Below are 17,500 nucleotides of genomic sequence, written 5' to 3'. Positions count from 1 at the left end.
AATAAAATAAAATAAAATAAAATAAAATAAAATAAAATAAAATAAAATAAAATAAAATAAAATAAAACAAAACAAAACAAAACAAAACAAAACAAAATAAAATAAAATAAAATAAAATAAAATAAAATAAAATAAAATAAAATAAAATAAAATAAAATAAAATAAAATTAAATTAAATTAAATTAAATTAAATTAAATTAAATAAAATTAAATGGTGAAACAGTGCAAATCCGAGAAAGTGTGCAGTTGTGCACTAGCATCCAGTCTGACCTTACTGTGACATGAGGGACCAGCCATCCATCTACGCACGGCCAGAATGCCCACACCTAGGAGGGGAGAGAAAATATATGTTTGTAATACTTAATTTATGGATTTTTTATTACCTTCCACAACAAAAACATAACAACATAAACACACAACTTGAAAGGCAAACACACACACACACACACACACACACACACACACACACACACACACACACACACACACACACACACACACACAAAAGACAAAACAGGTAGATGAAGGTAGGTAAAGGAAATAGTAAAGGTGCAGTCAGTGATTCTGGAGAACGCTTGTTGTCAAAATCTATTTTTGCCAAAATCAGTGAATATCTCCTCATGATCCACTACCTGTCTGTACTGTGTGTGCACTGAAAAAAAATCCAGTGTTAATATACAGCCTAGGCTCTGTAAACTGGCATGTTAACAAAAGGGAATGTAAATAAAGGGGGCTCCGTTAGGAACATTGCCGTTTTACAGAGCCTAGGCTGTGTATTAACACTGGAGTTTTTTTCAGAGCACACACAGTACAGACAGGTAGCGGATCATGAGGAGATATTCACTGATTTTGATGAAAAACGAAAAGACAACAAGCGTTCTCCAGAATCACTGACTACACCTTTAAGTTAACCCTGAATATATTTCCACGTTCAGTTCAAAATGATAGATAGATATACAGACAGACAGACAGACAGACAGACAGACAGACAGACAGACAGACAGACAGACAGACAGACAGACAGACAGATAGATAGACAGATAGACAGATAGATAGATAGATAGATAGATAGATAGATAGATAGATAGATAGATAGATAGATAGATAGATAGATAGATAGATAGTGGAAGAAAATTCTTGCAAAGACCACATAACTAAACAAACAATAACAAGGCCAGAACGCGCCTAGTAGGGATAATATTAACACAGTTAAAAACAACAGAATAACAAACACAGCGGGGACATTCTGAAGGACGCGATAAGGTCTTACTCAGGGTCGTTTCACATCCACATTATAACTGCCAATTTCAGTGTTTCTCTTGTTTTTTTTTAATTTTACGTATATAATCCTATTAAACTATTCAAGCAATGTCCACTAATTACATTTTTCTTTTTTGTTTGCTGCTAGTGTGTTTGTGTGTGTCTGCATGTGTGTGTGTGTGTGTAGGAGTGTGTGTGTGCGTGTGTGTGTGTGTGTGTGTGTGTGTGTGTGTTTACTGTTTCTCTCTCTTTATGCTGTTGTAAAATTAATTCCATCAGTGGAGAATGAGCGATAGAAATTACCCCCTATGAAATGATATTTATTTATTGTTAACAAATTAACAAGGTACTACAATACTAAAAACACTCCACTATGCAGCCACAGTGACTGACAGGATGGAGAACCATATACACTACAGTTAACAATATACAGGTACGTACAGTAGCCTACAAACAAGCAGTTTATTTCCTTGACATTGACATTTAAAAAAGAGTAGAAAAGTTCACAACACAAAACTCTTTATGATAAAAATAAACTGAGTTACCTGCAACCAGAGCAGCTGTGAGCCCGGTGGCGTGGTTACTTATAAAGTCCCGCATCGCATCTGCGTAGTTTTGCATTTTAACGGCTGCTGTTTTATTTATTATTAATTATAAACAAACTTTAAATGACGTCACGCCTCAGTGTACAGAAGACCTAAACAATAAAGATTATAAAAAACTGTCTAAATAACTTAGAAAGTGGATAAAAATTCCAAAAATGGTACCAGCCCAAGGGAAAGGGGTTGAGTCCTCTCCCGTATTTTGATGACTGTGTGTGTAGCCTATGCAAGGCGGGGCGGCGAGTGAGTGCGCCATCTGGGACTTTCACATTAACACTCCTAATACATTTGGACCCTCTGTTGTTGTATTATATGCATTCTAAATTCCTATTGCCATGTCTTTTTGAATAGTTTTTATTGTTATATTTGTTAATTAATTAATACATTTTATTTTGTACAAGCATAAAACCGACTTACTTTAAAACACTGGGCTTTTATTTTGACACCTAACTCTCCTTGCTGATCGCAGTGCTTGATATGACGCTCTCAATTTGTCGTTTTGTTAATTTAACGTCATAAACCTATTATAAGAGCTTTCACTAATTTAACAAATAATTTCCTTCTTAAAAATGGAATTATTCTTGACTATAATTCAAGTTTTTATAATTTTTTAGCGAATTTCTCACAAAAAAATAAAAAATAAAATAAACAAAGCTACCCCGGAAGTCGTCTGTGCGCTTGCCACGTCAGAGCAACAGAGCTGATGAAAATCCTCCTATAATATTCTACCGGCTCCTTCCTTGAGTGTGTGTGTGTGAGGGTGTGTGTCGTGTGTGTGTGTGTGTTATTCCTACAGCCGCCTGCATTATGCTACTGTGTACGGGATTATGTTTTATGCTACATATGTTCTCGGTATTTGCGACTGAACTCACGTTCGAACTCCCGGACAACGAAAAACAATGTTTCTACGAGGAGCTGGAAAAAGACGTGAAGTTTGACATAGATTTCCAGGTGAGCCAAGTGTGTGTGTGTGTGTGTGTGTGTGTGTGTGTGTGTGTGTGTGTGTGTGTGTGTGTGTGTGTGTGTGTGTGTGTGTGTGTGTGTGTGTGTGTGTGTGTGTGTGTGTGTGTGTGTGTGTGTGTGTGTGTGTGTGTGTGTGTGTGTGTGTGTGTGTGTGTGTGTGTGTGTGTGTGTGTGTGTGTGTGTGTGTGTGTGTGTGTGTGTGTGTGTGTGTGTGTGTGTGTGTGTGTGTGTGTGTGTGTGTTAGAGAGAGAGAGTGTCTGACAGTTTTTCCTTATTTGTAATTTCTTATAAGTGGTGTGTGTGTGTGTGTGTGTGTTAGAGAGAGAGAGAGAGAGAGAGAGAGAGAGAGAGAGAGAGAGAGAGAGAGAGAGAGAGAGAGAGAGAGTCTGACAGGTTTTCTTTAGTTGTAATTTCTTAAGGTCTGTCTGTCTGTCTGTCTGTCTGAGTGTGTGTCAGTGACAGTTTTTCTCTAGTCATGTCCCTATTCGAGTGGTTTCCCGTTACATTGCATACTTTGAATTATTCTTGCATAACATCAAAATGCAGCGCTGTGTATTGAGGATACATTTGACAGTGTTGTGTAGCAGTCAACTCCATGTTAGGATACTACTTGTAGCCTAGTTTACATTTAAAGCTCTACTTCACCGGTGGGAATATGAAGGTGTATTGAACTCTGAGACCCTATGTAGTATAAATGTGCAAACATTTTAGAAATCGGTTCATCCTAGCCTGAGAAAAGGCAGAAAGAGTGTTTTATGGTCTCACTGTCTAACCCTACATTTTCCTTCTTGTGGCATCACAGTAAGGGTTAGGATTAACAGGACAGCTGGGCCAAGGGAAGACTGAGGGAAGACTGAGGGAAGAAAAACCTCATTCATTATATTATAATAGTTATTTTATAATGATAGAACGCCGGTTCCGTATGGGTGAAGTATTCCTTTAACCTTAAAACGTTTCGCTTTATGTACATACTATAGCCTTAAACCTGCAGTGTGTAGAATTTTGGGTTTTATTTCCTAGCAGATTTTGTAGAAAGTAATTATAATATCCATAAGTACATTTAATTTAGTGCATAATAGCTGAACATTTTTTTTTGAATTATTATTTTTTCCCTAAGAAAGGGTCTCATATATGTCCATATTTCTGCATATTTTGGACCAAGGCCTAGTGCCGCCATCTTGAAAGTGTCATAGTTGGAATGTCATCAGGTGCATTGTTTAAAATTTAGAATTGTTCTTGTCCTTGAAGGCCACTGTAGCTTCTGTTATTATTCAAAAGGGTTGAGGTTACCCAGGGAGCGTTGCATTCTAGAACTTTGTAGAACTTTCTTGATGATGTCATATTACACACTGCACCTTTAAAACCTTTAACCAAACCAGTTAAAGGTGAAGTAAGGGGTTTATTTATGTTAATATAAGTGTTAAATCGCTCTTTATTCATACAGTGATCTCTTACATAATGTGCACGTTTCATAAAGCCGATCTCTCAGTCAGCTGCTTTGCATGTAATCGGCAAATAAACTTTTCGGGGATCCCGAAATTGATATCCATTCACAAGAGAGAACGCTACAAACCAACACCCATCTCACTCCATGGTCTCACTGCCGGTGCACGCGCAGAGCGACAGATGGGTGAATGTTAATGCACCTACAATGGCGGAGCAGGTACAAATCTGGTTAGGATTAACAGGACAGCTGGGCCAAGGGAGAGGGAAGACTGAGGGAAGAAAAACCTCATTCATTATATTATAATAGCGATTTTATAATGATAGAACGCCGTGTCCGTATGGGTGAAGTATTCCTTTAACAGTAGCTGGATGGTGGTCTCACTACATCCATATCTGCATTGTAATCTAAAGTAGTTCAATTACTTGTTTGCCATTTTCTTGTGTGTAGTTGGTTACCTGTAGTAGTTAGTCACACAAGTACAAACATTTGTTGTTGGGCCACATATGGAAGGGATACAATTTGTATTTTAATGTGACCATTGCTTCTCTAGTTGACCCATTGACAAGTATCAGAATAGATTTGTATTATATTTTGTTATAATTTCATATCAAATATACATTGTCAATATCATTTTTTACAAAGTAGTTCAAACGACTATATAGTATATACGCTTTTATTGTTTAAAAAATGTTCTTTAATTATAATTGTATTGTCATTGAATACGTGTGTGTGTGTGTGTGTGTGTGTGTGTGTGTGTGTGTGTGTGTGTGTGTGTGTGTGTGTGTGTGTGTGTGTGTGTGTGTGTGTGTGTGTGTGTGTGTGTGTGTGTGTGTGTGTGTGTGTGTGTGTGTGTGTGTGTGTGTGTGTGTGTGTGTGTGTGTGTGTGTGTGTGTGTGTGTGTGTGTGTGTGTGTGTGTGTGTGTGTGTGTGTGTGTGTGTGTGTGTGTGTGTGTGTGTGTGTGTTTTTTTTTAAAGGTGGTCTCGGGAGGGAACTACGATGTCGATGGTTTTGTGACGGACCCTGAAGGCAACGTTTTGTACAACGAACAGAAGAAACAGTACGACAGCTTCTCTCACACCACAACCATGAGAGGAGTCTACCAGGTCTGTCTGTCTGTTTACCTATCTATTTGTCTGTCTGTCTGTTTATCTATCTATCTATCTATCTATCTATCTATCTATCTATCTATCTGTTTGTTTATATGTCTGTCTGTCTATCTGTTTGTTTAGATTGCTGTCTGTCTGTCTGTCTATCTATCTATCTATCTATCTATCTATCTATCTATCTATCTATCTATCTATCTATCTATCTATCTATCTATCTATCTATCTATCTATCTATCTATCTATCTATCTATCTATCTATCTATCTATCTATCTATCTATCTATCTATCTATCCATCTATCCCTCCGTCCGTCCGTCCGTCCGTCTGTCTGTAAACCTAATTTCGACTATTATGTATGTCTCACATGTGTCAGAATAATTGACAATAAGGTTTGACTTGATTTGATAGAGTTCTATATGTTTCTACGGTATTATTAACCCCTCTTTGAAAAAAAAAGTTTTCTTAAAAGTATTTCCCAAGTGCTGTCAATCAGAGCAAGGGATTGTTTTAACGGTGCAGTGTGTAATATGACATCATCAAGAAAGTTCTACAAAGTTCTAGAATGCAACACTCCCTGGGTAACCCCACCCCTTTAGAATAATAACAGAAGCTACAGTGGCTTTCAAGGACAAGAACAATTCTAAATTTTAAACAATGTACCTGATGACATTCCAACTATGACACTTTCAAGATGGCGGCACTAGGCCTTGGTCCAAAATATGCAGAAATATGGACATATATGAGACCCTTTCTAAGGGAAAAAAAATAATTAAACATTTTTTTTCAGCTATTATGCACCAAATTAAATGTACTTATGGATATTATAATTACTTTCTACAAAATCTGCTAGGAAATAAAACCCAAAATTCTACACACTGCAGCTTTAACACATCTTTTCCAAAGTTTCCTATTTTGGATGATTACATGATTTTACTTTACACACAGAAACAAAATTATTTGGGGCGCCCTTAGCTCAGTTGGTAGGGCGTCCCCCCCCCCCCCATGGGCATCGGCCAGCAGCGGACCCGGGTTCGATTCCAGCCCGCGGTCGTTCTCTGCATGTCACTCCCCTCTCTGCCCCATTTCAACTCTGTCTCTACACTATCAATAAAGCATAAAAATGCCAAAAAAATATCTAAAAAAAAAAAACAAGGAGGTCTAATAATTCTGTCCTCAACTATATCTCTGTGCTTTGTTTCTGTGGTTGCCAGGTTTGCTTCAGTAACGAGTTTTCCACCTTCACACACAAAGTTGTTTACCTGGAGTTTCGCCATGGAGACGAGGAACCCCTTCTGGAGAGCATGAGCCAGAACACAGCGCTCACTCAGGTAAGACCAGATATTTATATATTACACTCAGGTATCTGTGACCAGGTGGTAGAGCGGGTCGGCCAATGATCCAATCTTCGTGTGTGTGTGTGTGTGTGTGTGTGTGTGTGTGTGTGTGTGTGTGTGTGTGTGTGTGTGTGTGTGTGTGTGTGTGTGTGTGTGTGTGTGTGTGTGTGTGTGTGTGTGTGTGTGTGTGTGTGTGTGTGTGTGTGTGTGTGTGTGTGTGTGTGTGTGTGTGTGTGTGTGTGTTACCTGCCTGGAGTCTTCCTGTGAGTGAGTGAGTGAGTAAGCGTGTGTAACCGAGTGAGTGAGACCGTGTAAGCGTGAGTGAGTGAGTGATTGCGTGTGTGAGTCGTGTAACCGCGCTCGTGTGTGTGTGTGTGTGTAAGTATATTTTTCTGTCCTAAAGTCCTGTCTAACCTGCCTTAGCCTCTCTCCCTCCCAACTCAGTGAGTGGGTGTAACAGTGTAAACCGTGTGTGTAAGTGTGACTGTAACCGTGTGAGTGTAACTGTGTGTGTGTGTATTTTTCAGTCCTACACTCCTATCTAACCCCCCCTCCCCTCTCTCTCCCTCCCCAGCTGGAATCCTCCTGCGTGTCCCTCCATGAGATCTTGAAGGTCGTGGCCGATTCTCAGACGTGGTATCGGCTCAGAGAGGCTCACGATCGCACCAAAGCCGAACACCTCCTCGAGCGAGTGTCTTACTGGTCCGTGGGCGAAACCGTTCTGCTGTTCGTCATCGGCATCGGTCAGGTTATGATGCTACGCAGCTTCTTCAGCGAGAGGAAAGGGAACGTGGCGGCGTCTACTTAGGGGGTTTCGAATAATGTCTTCAATTTGAATAGGTGAAAAAATTCTGTTAAAGGCCTACTTCACCGGTGGGAATATGAAGGTGTATTGAATTCTGAGATCCTATGTAGTATAAATGTGCAAAAAAAAAAATTTAATTGGTTCATCCTAGCCTGAGAAAAGGCAGAAAGAGTGTTTTATGGTCTCACTATCTAACCCTACATTTCTCTTACTGTGACATCACAGTCTCAGAGTTCAATACACCTTCATATTCCCACCGGTGAAGTAGGCCTTTAAGAGGTGGAGTCAGTGATTCTGGAGAACGCTTTTTTTGTCAAAATCAGTGAATATCGCCTCACGATCCACTACCTGTCTGTACTGTGTGTGCGCTGAAAATAAATCAAGTGGTAACGCACAGCCTAGGCTCTGTAAATGGGCATGTTGCTATAGCTAAGGTGAGACCAATTTGTTAACATACCCAAATTACAGAGCCTAAGCTGTGTATTAAAAAAACAGTTTTGTTTTCAGCGCACACACAGTGTAGACAGGTAGTGGATCATGAGGAGATATTCACTGATTTTGACAAGAAAGTGATGTTGACAACAAGCGTTCTCCAGAATCACTAACTAAACCTTTAAGGGGGATAGTTAAGGAAGTTGGCTTACTACTTGCTTCCCGCTCACCCACTCTGTTAAAATTTAAAAGTTAGGATTAGTCAAATGTTTAAGGAATCTGTCAGCAATAGATATTTGAGTTTTTAAGGCTAATTCTAAAACTCTTCTGTCTATATTTGAGCCAACTTATGATCTTGATTTGATTTGATTTGATTCAATTTATTTCAGACATATCAAACATACAAAACAAAATGAAAAGCATGGAAATACAATAAACAAATTATGTTTTCACAAAACAAAAAAAGAAAACAAATTATCTGTATTTCTGAGATATGCCTGAAAAGGAGCAGGAAGAAGTATACACTTATTTAATCCTACCCCTTTTCCATAGTAAAAAAATAAAAAATACGTTGAGATAATTTATCATTCATATGTAATGTGACTTCAAGTTTTGAATTCTACATACTAAGAATTCCCCAAAAGTAAAAGTTATACCGACTTTTTTGTTCAGAACATTTTTCAGACCATTTTAAGGCAAGGCAAGTTTATTTCTATAGCACAATTCAGACACAAGGCCCATTCAAAGTGCTTAACAGGGGCAAGATTAAAACACATAAAACACATTATAAAACATTTAAAAATGAATTAAAAGAAGTAAATAAAATAAAAACAGTACAGGTTAAAATGGAAACAAAAAAGTCTTCAGACTCGATTTAAAAAGAACTGAGAGTTGCAGCAGACCTCAAGTTTTAACACTGTTTAATGTGTGAATCAAAATTTCGACCGACTTGGTTTTGTTTGTTATCTGTATGAGAGAGAATGATTTGGCTCAACTGTGATCGTTTGAAATTCTTAGTATGCAGAACTTAAAATTAGATTTTTATTACTACATATTAAAGATATTTTCATTAGCCTACATATGAACGAATAGTAGGCTCAAATGTTGGCAGCTTTCCTTTTTAATACGTTAGAGTTTTAGTTTTAGACCCCAAAAATCTAGTATCTAGTATCCTTGAAATTCTGAGGCTGTGTTGGAAAAGCCCTACTAACGTCCTACTCATACTCATTTTGACGTCAATTTGAGTATGTTGTGGTTGTGTATGCGAGTTTGTAGTAGGCGAGAAATGCCCGGATGAGTATACTTACTTCCGGGAAGATTTTGTGTATGGATCGATTGGTTACTTTTCCTACTCAACCGCCCCACAATGCATTGCGTCTTTTCAAACGACACAGACGGGGGTTTTTTTTTACGGTCTGACGAACCTCGCATGCACAATGGATGGTTAAGTAGACAGTATGGAGTATATACATGTTGAGTATGTAGGGGGGAGGACGTTAGTAGGGCTTTTAGTATGTAGTATATACATGTTGAGTATGTAGGGGGGAGGACGTTAGTAGGGCTTTTACAACACAAGCAGGGTGGTTCTAACTGTTTCATTCTTACAGATCATTGCGAATGTCTGTGTTGCATATGCTGAACAGAAAACAAACAGCGATTGTAGTGGTGGTTAAAATGACATCCACACCTCTCAGCCTTAAGGCCTTTGCACACCGGGCGCGTTTTATTCGTGCGATTAATCCGTTAATTAACAAACGTATACAGAGTCAATACAAGCTTCCACACCAGCGCCGTCATTTCGCATCGCAAATTTGCGTTTTTTATTTTTTCAAACTGAGTTCGATTTTTCTGGGACGTCGCTTCTTAAAGTGAGACGCGACAAAATTCACATTTCAAAACATTCGCTTTTCCGTTGCGTTTATTCGCGTCGCGCCCGGTGTGCCAAGGCCTTTACACAGATTATTTATTCTATTCTTTTATTTTTTACACAAATGCAACATAAAAGCAGGTTTACAAATTATGCCTTGTTGTTCATGAATTTACATCTTATTGAATAGGAAATATGTTGCTCTCTGAAAAAAAAAAAAAACAATAACCAATATACAGCTGCATCTAAAAAGAAATCGAATATCATAGAAAAGTCCATTTAAAAAAAGGGAAATTTTCATATATTCTAGATTCATTAGACAAAGTGAAATATGTCAGGACTTTTGTTTTGTTTAAAATTTTGATGATTATGGCTTACAGCTACATGGAATTTAAAAAATCCAGTATCTCAAAATATTAGAACAAATACATTTAAACCAATAAAAAAAAGATTTTTATAATACAGAAATCTCAACCTTGTGAAAAGTATGTTTGTTCCAGATTCATTTCACTTTTTTAATGATTCTAGAATATATATATATGAAAGTTTTCGCTTTTTGATTGAAGTTTTCATTGATATTCAATTTTTTTTTTCCGATTCATTCCTTATTATCTATCTTATCTTATCCTATTGTGTTTAAAAGTCAGTTTCTATTGGTTTGATAGTTTTATCACCTTTTAATTTATGTCGAGAAATCTGTTGATTAGAGTTGTAAGAGCCTAGTCTCCCTTAAAGTGCCTTGAAAAAAAAACATCCCTGCGTTCCAATCCCCATACTTCCCTACTATTTAGTATGCCAGAAAAAAGATTTAGGATGTCCCAATACATGCACATCAATTGTAGTATGCTGAAAATACATAAATGACCCCACTAACTCCAAGTGAATTTTGCAGTGAATCTTTTACTCAATATAATGAAAAACAATCTTCCTTATCTGATTTTTTTTCCCTCTCCTGTCTGTGGCCCTAAAACTCTTCTGTACTTTAGTATGCAGTGTAGTAAAAAGACTAAAACTCTTCTGTACTTTAGTATGTAGTGTAGTAAAAAGGAAAGAGTATGTGATTTGGAACGCAGGTTGTTTTTCCTCATTTCGTTCTAAGTTACTGTTTTAATTTGTGTTTTACGCGCCCTGTTGTTACTGATTGATTATTTTCCATGAGGGTGTGATTTGTGATTTAGGTATCTGTGTTTATTCCTTAAAGGCCTACTTCACCAGTGGGAATATGAAGGTGTATTGAACTCTGAGATCATATGTAGTATAAATGTGCAAAAAAAATTGAAATCGGATCATCCTAGCCTGAGAAAAGGCAGAAAGAGTGTTTTATGGTCTCACTGTCTAACCCTACATTTCTCTTTCTGTGACATCACAGATTAGACAGTGAGACCATAAAACACTCTTTCTGCCTTTTCTCAGGCTAGGATGATCCGATTTCAATTTTTTTTTTGCACATTTATACTTCATAGGATCTCAGAGTTTAATACACCTTCATATTCCAACCGGTGAAGTAGGCCTTTAAGAAAATATGTTTGAAAGGACTTTATAAATTGATTGTAATTGGGGTTTTGGTTTTAGATCAAGAAAGTGATTTTTTTTTTTCAATCATATTTGTCCAGTTGTCTGTCAATTCTCTGTGAAAACCTGTTTGCAGATTTCAGTTAAAAAAAAATTGGTGGAAAGTTATTTTTTTTTGTGAAGATCTTTTTCTTTCCACAACACTCACAAACACATGCACCATCACAACAATATATATATATGAAGAATACCTCAAATCACATTTTGTTTGGATTGCCCTCTCAATGTAAGGCCTATTAAACCTGCAGTGTGCAGAATTTTGGGTTTTATTTCCTAGCAGATTTTGTAGAAAGTAATTATAATATCCATAAGTACATTTAATTTAGTGCATAATAGCTGAAAAAAATGTTTTGAATTATTATTTTTTCCCTTAGAAAGGGTCTTATATATGTCCATATTTCTGCATATTTTGGACCAAGGCCTAGTGCCGCCATCTTGAAAGTGTCATAGTTGGAATGTCATCAGGTGCATTGTTTAAAATTTAGAATTGTTCTTGTCCTTGAAGGCCACTGTAGCTTCTGTTATTGTTCTAAAGGGTTGGGGTTACCCAGGGAGCGTTGCATTCTAGAACTTTGTAGAACTTTCTTGATGATGTCATATTACACACTGCACCTTTAATGTGGAGCCATTCTGCTGCAGTTCTTGATAAAAGAGTCCAAAGTTGCATTGAATGTGCATCGGAGACTATAAATAAATCATGATGTTTAATCTCCAGGAGATCGTAGTAACGCAACGTGTGTGTGTGTGTGTGTGTGTGTGTGTGTGTGTGTGTGTGTGTGTGTGTGTGTGTGTGTGTGTGTGTGTGTGTGTGTGTGTGTGTGTGTGTGTGTGTGTGTGTGTGTGTGTGTGTGTGTGTGTGTGTGTGTGTGTGTGTGTGTGTGTGTGTGTGTGTGTGTGTGTGTGTGTGTGTGTGTGTGTGTGTGTGTGTGTGTGTGTGTGTGTGTGTGTGTGTGTGTGCGTGCGTGCGTGCGTGTGCGTGTGGACTCACATAACATGAGAGTTTAAATGGTTAAAATGCAAAGCTTCATGGTAAACGTATAGGAGGAAGATAATAAATATATTATAATGCACATACATAGGGCCTGGTATGTTATTGCTATTGGTTCAAGATGGTTTAGCCTACATATTATAGCTTATACAGGTGAAACTCGAAAAATTTGAATATCGTGCAAAAGTTCATTTATTTCAGCAATTCAACATAAAAAGGTGAAACTAAAATATTATATAGACTCATTACAAGCAAAGTGAGATATCTCAAGCCTTTATTTGTTATAATTTAGATTTTTATATAGCTAACAGCTTATGAAAACCCCAAATTCAAAATCTCAGAAAATTTTAATATTACATGAAATCAATAAAAGAAGGGATTTTAAATACAGAAATGTCGGCCCTCTATAAAGTATAATCATGCATATGTACTCAGTACTTGGTTTGGGCCCCTTTTGCATGAATTCTTGCCTCAATTCCAATTCATTTTCCATGATATTCTAATAATATGAGTATCACCTGTATGTATTATGTGGTGTTGTACAGGCTAGCAGGACAAAGCCAGGTCTTTTCACATAGATAATATTAGAGTTTAAATACATTAAGAAAGTCTATTAGAAAATTCAGCCCATCTGCCGTGACATTGTCTCGCAATGCCGTGACCCGGATTCGAACCGGGGTTGCTGCGGCCACAACGCAGAGTACTAACCACTATACGATCACGGCGAGCTACGATGAGCTGGTGGGAGAAAGCGCGACCCCACGCAGCCATACAGACAGTGTGTGTGTGTGTGTGTGTGTGTGTGTGTGTGTGTGTGTGTGTGTGTGTGTGTGTGTGTGTGTGTGTGTGTGTGTGTGTGTGTGTGTGTGTGTGTGTGTGTGTGTGTGTGTGTGTGTGTGTGTGTGTGTGTGGGGGTGTGTGTGTGTGTGTGTGTGTGTGTGTCATAATTGGGTTTTGAAAGACTAGACTTTAGATGGTGTGACATAGCCACACACACACACAACCACACACACACACACACACACACACACACACACACACACACACACACACACACACACACACACACACACACACACACAGACACTAGATACAAACTATTTAATCCCCAGGAGATGGCAGTAATTCAACACAATGATAACAACTGTTGCAACATATCAGATAGGAAGAAGAAGTATTACAGTCACCGGTCGGTCCCTACCTGCACGTCATTCATTCATATCGTGCCCAGTCTTGTGTGAACCATGGCGGGTTACCTGAAGGCTTTCGCGGCCGTGTCTCGAAGCTGCGCCGCCGCCAAGCTGGCTCCAAACCCCGCGGTACTCTCACCGGCTGCCGGCTGCCTCCACACAGTCAACCAGAGACGGAACTGTAAGTCTATAAACACCCATTAAAACACTATTTTTAGACGTAATTTGGACTTTTTTTTAAGCGAAGTTAATAGCCTAAAATGTGTGTGTGTGTGTGTGTGTGTGTGTGTGTGTGTGTGTGTGTGTGTGTGTGTGTGTGTGTAAAAAGTGGCTGCGTACACTTTATTTTTATGTCCTTTATTTCAACATATATGTTTTTTTAAGTAGCCTAAAGTTTAGACAAGAATAGGCTACACGTTAGAAACCACTCGTCCTTCATACTCTTCTGTAGGCTACTTTAGTATGTAGTGTAGTAAAAAGAAAAAGTATGTGATTTGGAACGCAGGGTTGGTTTTACATCACTCACTCCTAATTTAAAATGGGTCCGTAGATAATCCCGGTGGCATGCGGGTTAAAAAATTCGTTAGTGGCGTTTGTTTGTTGGACTACAGATCAGATGACGTTGGAAATTGGCAACTGTCCATCTCTGAATCATACTAGATCCTTAGATAAAGGCTTTCTTTCGAAATTATAAATTACATAAACGTACTTGCAGCTCTAGAAAAAAATTAAGAGCCCACTCCAAATGTTCAGTGTCTCTCGTTTTACTATTTATAGGCATATGTTTGAGTAGAATGAACATTTTGGTTTTATTCTATAAACTACTGACAATATTTCTACCAAGTTCACAATAAGAATATTGTCATTTATATAGCATTTCCATTAAGTAATGTAGAGATGAAGATTGAAGAAAAATCCAGACTGGTCTCTTAAATTTTTTCCGGAGCTTTATTCTTTCGTAGACAACATTAAATACACTTTTTTAGCGAATAAATTAATTAATCAATTAATAATAAATGGTAGTAAATAATAATACCATATTTAACTTTAAACCTAACAAGTCTGAAAAGGAGTGGTAGTTAGAAGCATACTACTCATTTAATACAAATTTATTACAGGATTGTTCACAGCAAAAAAAAAAATTAAATATCCCTGTCAACTGTCATGTTAAAATGTGAAGGCATGCAGACAGTACTTTGTGAATGATTGATCTATACACACAGACGCACACACACACACACACACACACACACACACACACACACGCGCGCGCACACACACACACACACACACACACACACACACACACACTGATCAAAGTAGCCGATAGCAGTTTGGTGCCAGTCTGTCTTGGCATGTGATGTGAGTCCATGTTGTTTAGTAGAGAATAACTTGAACAGGTAATAACTGCTGCTATCATAATATAAGGCCAAAGGTGTGTGTGTGTGTGTGTGTGTGTGTGTGTGTGTCTGCGTGTATCTGCATGTGTGTGTATAGTCCAGTTGACCTGACCCACATTTTCAGAAGAGCCATTCATAGCTGGTACTTGGTTTCGTGTCTGTGTGTCTGTGTGTCTGTGTGTCTGTCTGTCTGTGTGTCTGTCTGTCTGTCTGTCTGTCTGTCTGTCTGTCTGTCTGTCTGTCTGTCTGTCTGTCTGCCTGTGTGTGTGTGTGTCTGTCTGCGGTTTAAGCAGTGTGTGGCACAGTTACACACTGTCTTTCAACCACAACAACATTTAACCGTATGAGAATGTGACAAATAAACTATAATAAGAGACTTATAATTTACTTTTTCGGCAAAGTTCACGGCTTAAAAGTGTGCGTAAAACATGTGCGTAAATGTTTCTGCGTAAAAGTGTGTGTGTGTGTGTGTGTGTGTGTGTGTGCGCGTGCTTTTTACACACACACACACACACACACACACACACACACACACACACACACACACACACACACACACACACTTTTATTTCTCTCGCCATTGTTTATTATACTATCTATGGTGAAAAGTAGGTAATAACTGCTGCTGCTGTCATGATAATATAATAAGGCCAAAGGTAGCAGTGTGTGGCACAGCTCCATAGTCTGTGTGCCAGTGCAACACCAACATTCACTGCTCATGCATACTGTTATGAACATGTGACAAATACAGTCTCTTCAATATTCGGTTTCAGTCAATCTAAGCAAAGGAAAAAGTAGGATTATAACTAATAACCAGCAGCAACGTGGCTGACTTAAAGCTGGGGTGGAGGATTTGGGGAGAAAATGGCAGTTGGGATCGAGATTCGAATCAAAATACCTCAACCGCTCCACTTGTTCTCTTTGGTCCCTCCCCTATGGTCCCTCCCTGACACGCTCTACACCAACAAAGTCGTGTCAAAGTGAATGGACAGTCCCAACAGCCAAAAAGAACAGAGAATCGGAAGCCACGCTCTGATTGGTCAAAGTGTACAGCTCATGTTAATTTTGACCAATTAGAAATCACATACCCCAGCTTTAAAGGTGAAGTCAGTGATTCTGGAGAACGCTTGTTGTCTAAATAACTTTTTGCAAAAAAACGAATAAATCCAGTGTTCATTCACAGCCTTGGCTCTGCAGACTGGCATGTTTTTTTTAAGTGCACTCAAAGTACAGACAGGTAGTGGATTATGAGGAGATATTCACTGATTTTGACTAAAAGTGATTTTGACAACAAGCGTTCTCCAGAATCACTGACTACACCTTTAACTGTGTGCACAGTTTGGTAACATACCACAATAAAGAGATTTTTTTTTTAAGATATATTTTTTTTATGCTTTATTGATAGTGTAGAGACAGAGTTGAAATGGGGCAGAGAGGGGAGTGACATGCAGAGAACGACCGCGGGCTGGAATCAAACCCGGGTCCGCTGCTGGCCGAGGCCCATGGGGGGGGGACGCCCTACCAACTGAGCTAAGGGCGCCCAAAGAGATAGTTTATGAAAGTATTTATTTTTATTATTCTTTTCTCCAGATGCGAGCGAGCGTATCAAGGTGGACCAGCCCGTGGTGGAGATGGACGGAGATGAGATGACTCGCATCATCTGGGAATTCATCAAAGAAAAGGTGAAAGGGTTTTAAAGCTCGACTGAGTTTTTGAGATGGAACTAAGGATGGGTATCGTTAAAGATGTACTCCTCCGGTGGAAATATGAAGGTGTCTTGAACTCTGAGATCCTAATGTAGTATAAATGTGCAAACAATTTAGAAATCGGGTCATCCTAGCCTGAGAAAAGGCAGAAAGAGTGTTTTATGGTCTCACTGTCTAACCCTACATTTTCCCATGTTTGACATCACACATGGGTAAATGTAGGGTTAGGATTAACAGGACAGCTGGGCCAAGGGAAGACTGAGGGAAGAAAAACCTCATTCATTACATTATAATAGTGATTTTATAATGATAGAACGCCGGTTCCGTATGGGTGAAGTATTCCTTTTGGGTTTTTGTTTATACAGACATCTGTATAAGAAAACCATTCGATAAATGAAATGTTCGTTCAAAATCCTAAGGGGACGGTTAATCATTTTACAAATCTACTACTTACTAAGAAGCTTTTACTTCTGATCAAATTATAGGATGCTTGCTTGCAGAATCAAAATGTGTTACAATTATGAGAAATTTGAGTGTGTGTGTGAGTGAGTGAGTGAGTGTGTGTATGTGTGTGTGTGAGTGTGTGTGTGTGTGTGTGTGTGTGTGTGTGTGTGTGTGTGTGTGTGTGTGTGTGTGTGTGTGTGTGTGTGTGTGTGTGTGTGTGTGTGTGTGTGTGTGTGTGTGTGTGTGTGTGTGTGTGTGTGTGTGTGTGTGTGTGTGTGTGTGTGTGTGTGTGTGTGTGTGTGAGTGACTGACTGACTGACTGACTGACTGAGTATGTTCTTGTTATGCATTTTAATAAAATAACACCATCATTGTGTGTGTGTG

At 38.5% G+C, this 17,500-nt stretch overlaps 3 protein-coding genes and 1 long non-coding RNA gene across 4 annotated transcripts in view; 3 read left to right on the top strand and 1 right to left on the bottom strand.

Moving 5' to 3' along the window:
• Positions 1-2,050, bottom strand: part of LOC307255552 (retinol dehydrogenase 12) — a 13,837-nt gene extending 11,787 nt beyond the window's left edge. Inside the window, exons 1-2 of the mRNA XM_080034242.1 lie at positions 1,806-2,050; positions 271-326 (exon numbers count right to left, since the gene is read on the bottom strand). Of these exons, the coding sequence (XP_079890368.1) occupies positions 271-326; positions 1,806-1,881 (132 nt within the window). The 5' untranslated portion in view covers positions 1,882-2,050. The remainder of the gene's footprint in view (positions 1-270; positions 327-1,805) is intronic.
• The window catches only part of LOC307254011, a 268,838-nt gene extending 257,343 nt beyond the window's left edge, over positions 1-11,495 (top strand). Inside the window, exon 2 of the long non-coding RNA XR_013844973.1 lies at positions 10,857-11,495. This is a non-coding gene — a long non-coding RNA (uncharacterized lncRNA). The remainder of the gene's footprint in view (positions 1-10,856) is intronic.
• On the top strand, positions 2,618-11,495 carry tmed3 (transmembrane p24 trafficking protein 3). Its single transcript, XM_080032113.1, has 4 exons — positions 2,618-2,813; positions 5,248-5,376; positions 6,590-6,706; positions 7,287-11,495. The coding sequence occupies exons 1-4, from the start codon at positions 2,670-2,672 to the stop codon at positions 7,518-7,520; spliced, it is 624 nt and encodes a 207-aa protein (XP_079888239.1). The 5' UTR covers positions 2,618-2,669; the 3' UTR covers positions 7,521-11,495.
• A 2,114-nt stretch (positions 11,496-13,609) lies between these two features.
• The window catches only part of LOC307253786 (isocitrate dehydrogenase [NADP], mitochondrial-like), a 16,277-nt gene continuing 12,386 nt past the window's right edge, over positions 13,610-17,500 (top strand). Inside the window, exons 1-2 of the mRNA XM_080031955.1 lie at positions 13,610-13,747; positions 16,557-16,648. Of these exons, the coding sequence (XP_079888081.1) occupies positions 13,621-13,747; positions 16,557-16,648 (219 nt within the window). The 5' untranslated portion in view covers positions 13,610-13,620. The remainder of the gene's footprint in view (positions 13,748-16,556; positions 16,649-17,500) is intronic.

Source organism: Ammodytes marinus (assembly GCF_949987685.1).
Source record: "Ammodytes marinus genome assembly, chromosome: 1".
NCBI classification, from domain to species: domain Eukaryota; kingdom Metazoa; phylum Chordata; class Actinopteri; order Uranoscopiformes; family Ammodytidae; genus Ammodytes; species Ammodytes marinus.
The sequence above is the reverse complement of the archived record's forward strand: the minus strand, read 5'-3'. Positions and strand labels throughout refer to the sequence as shown.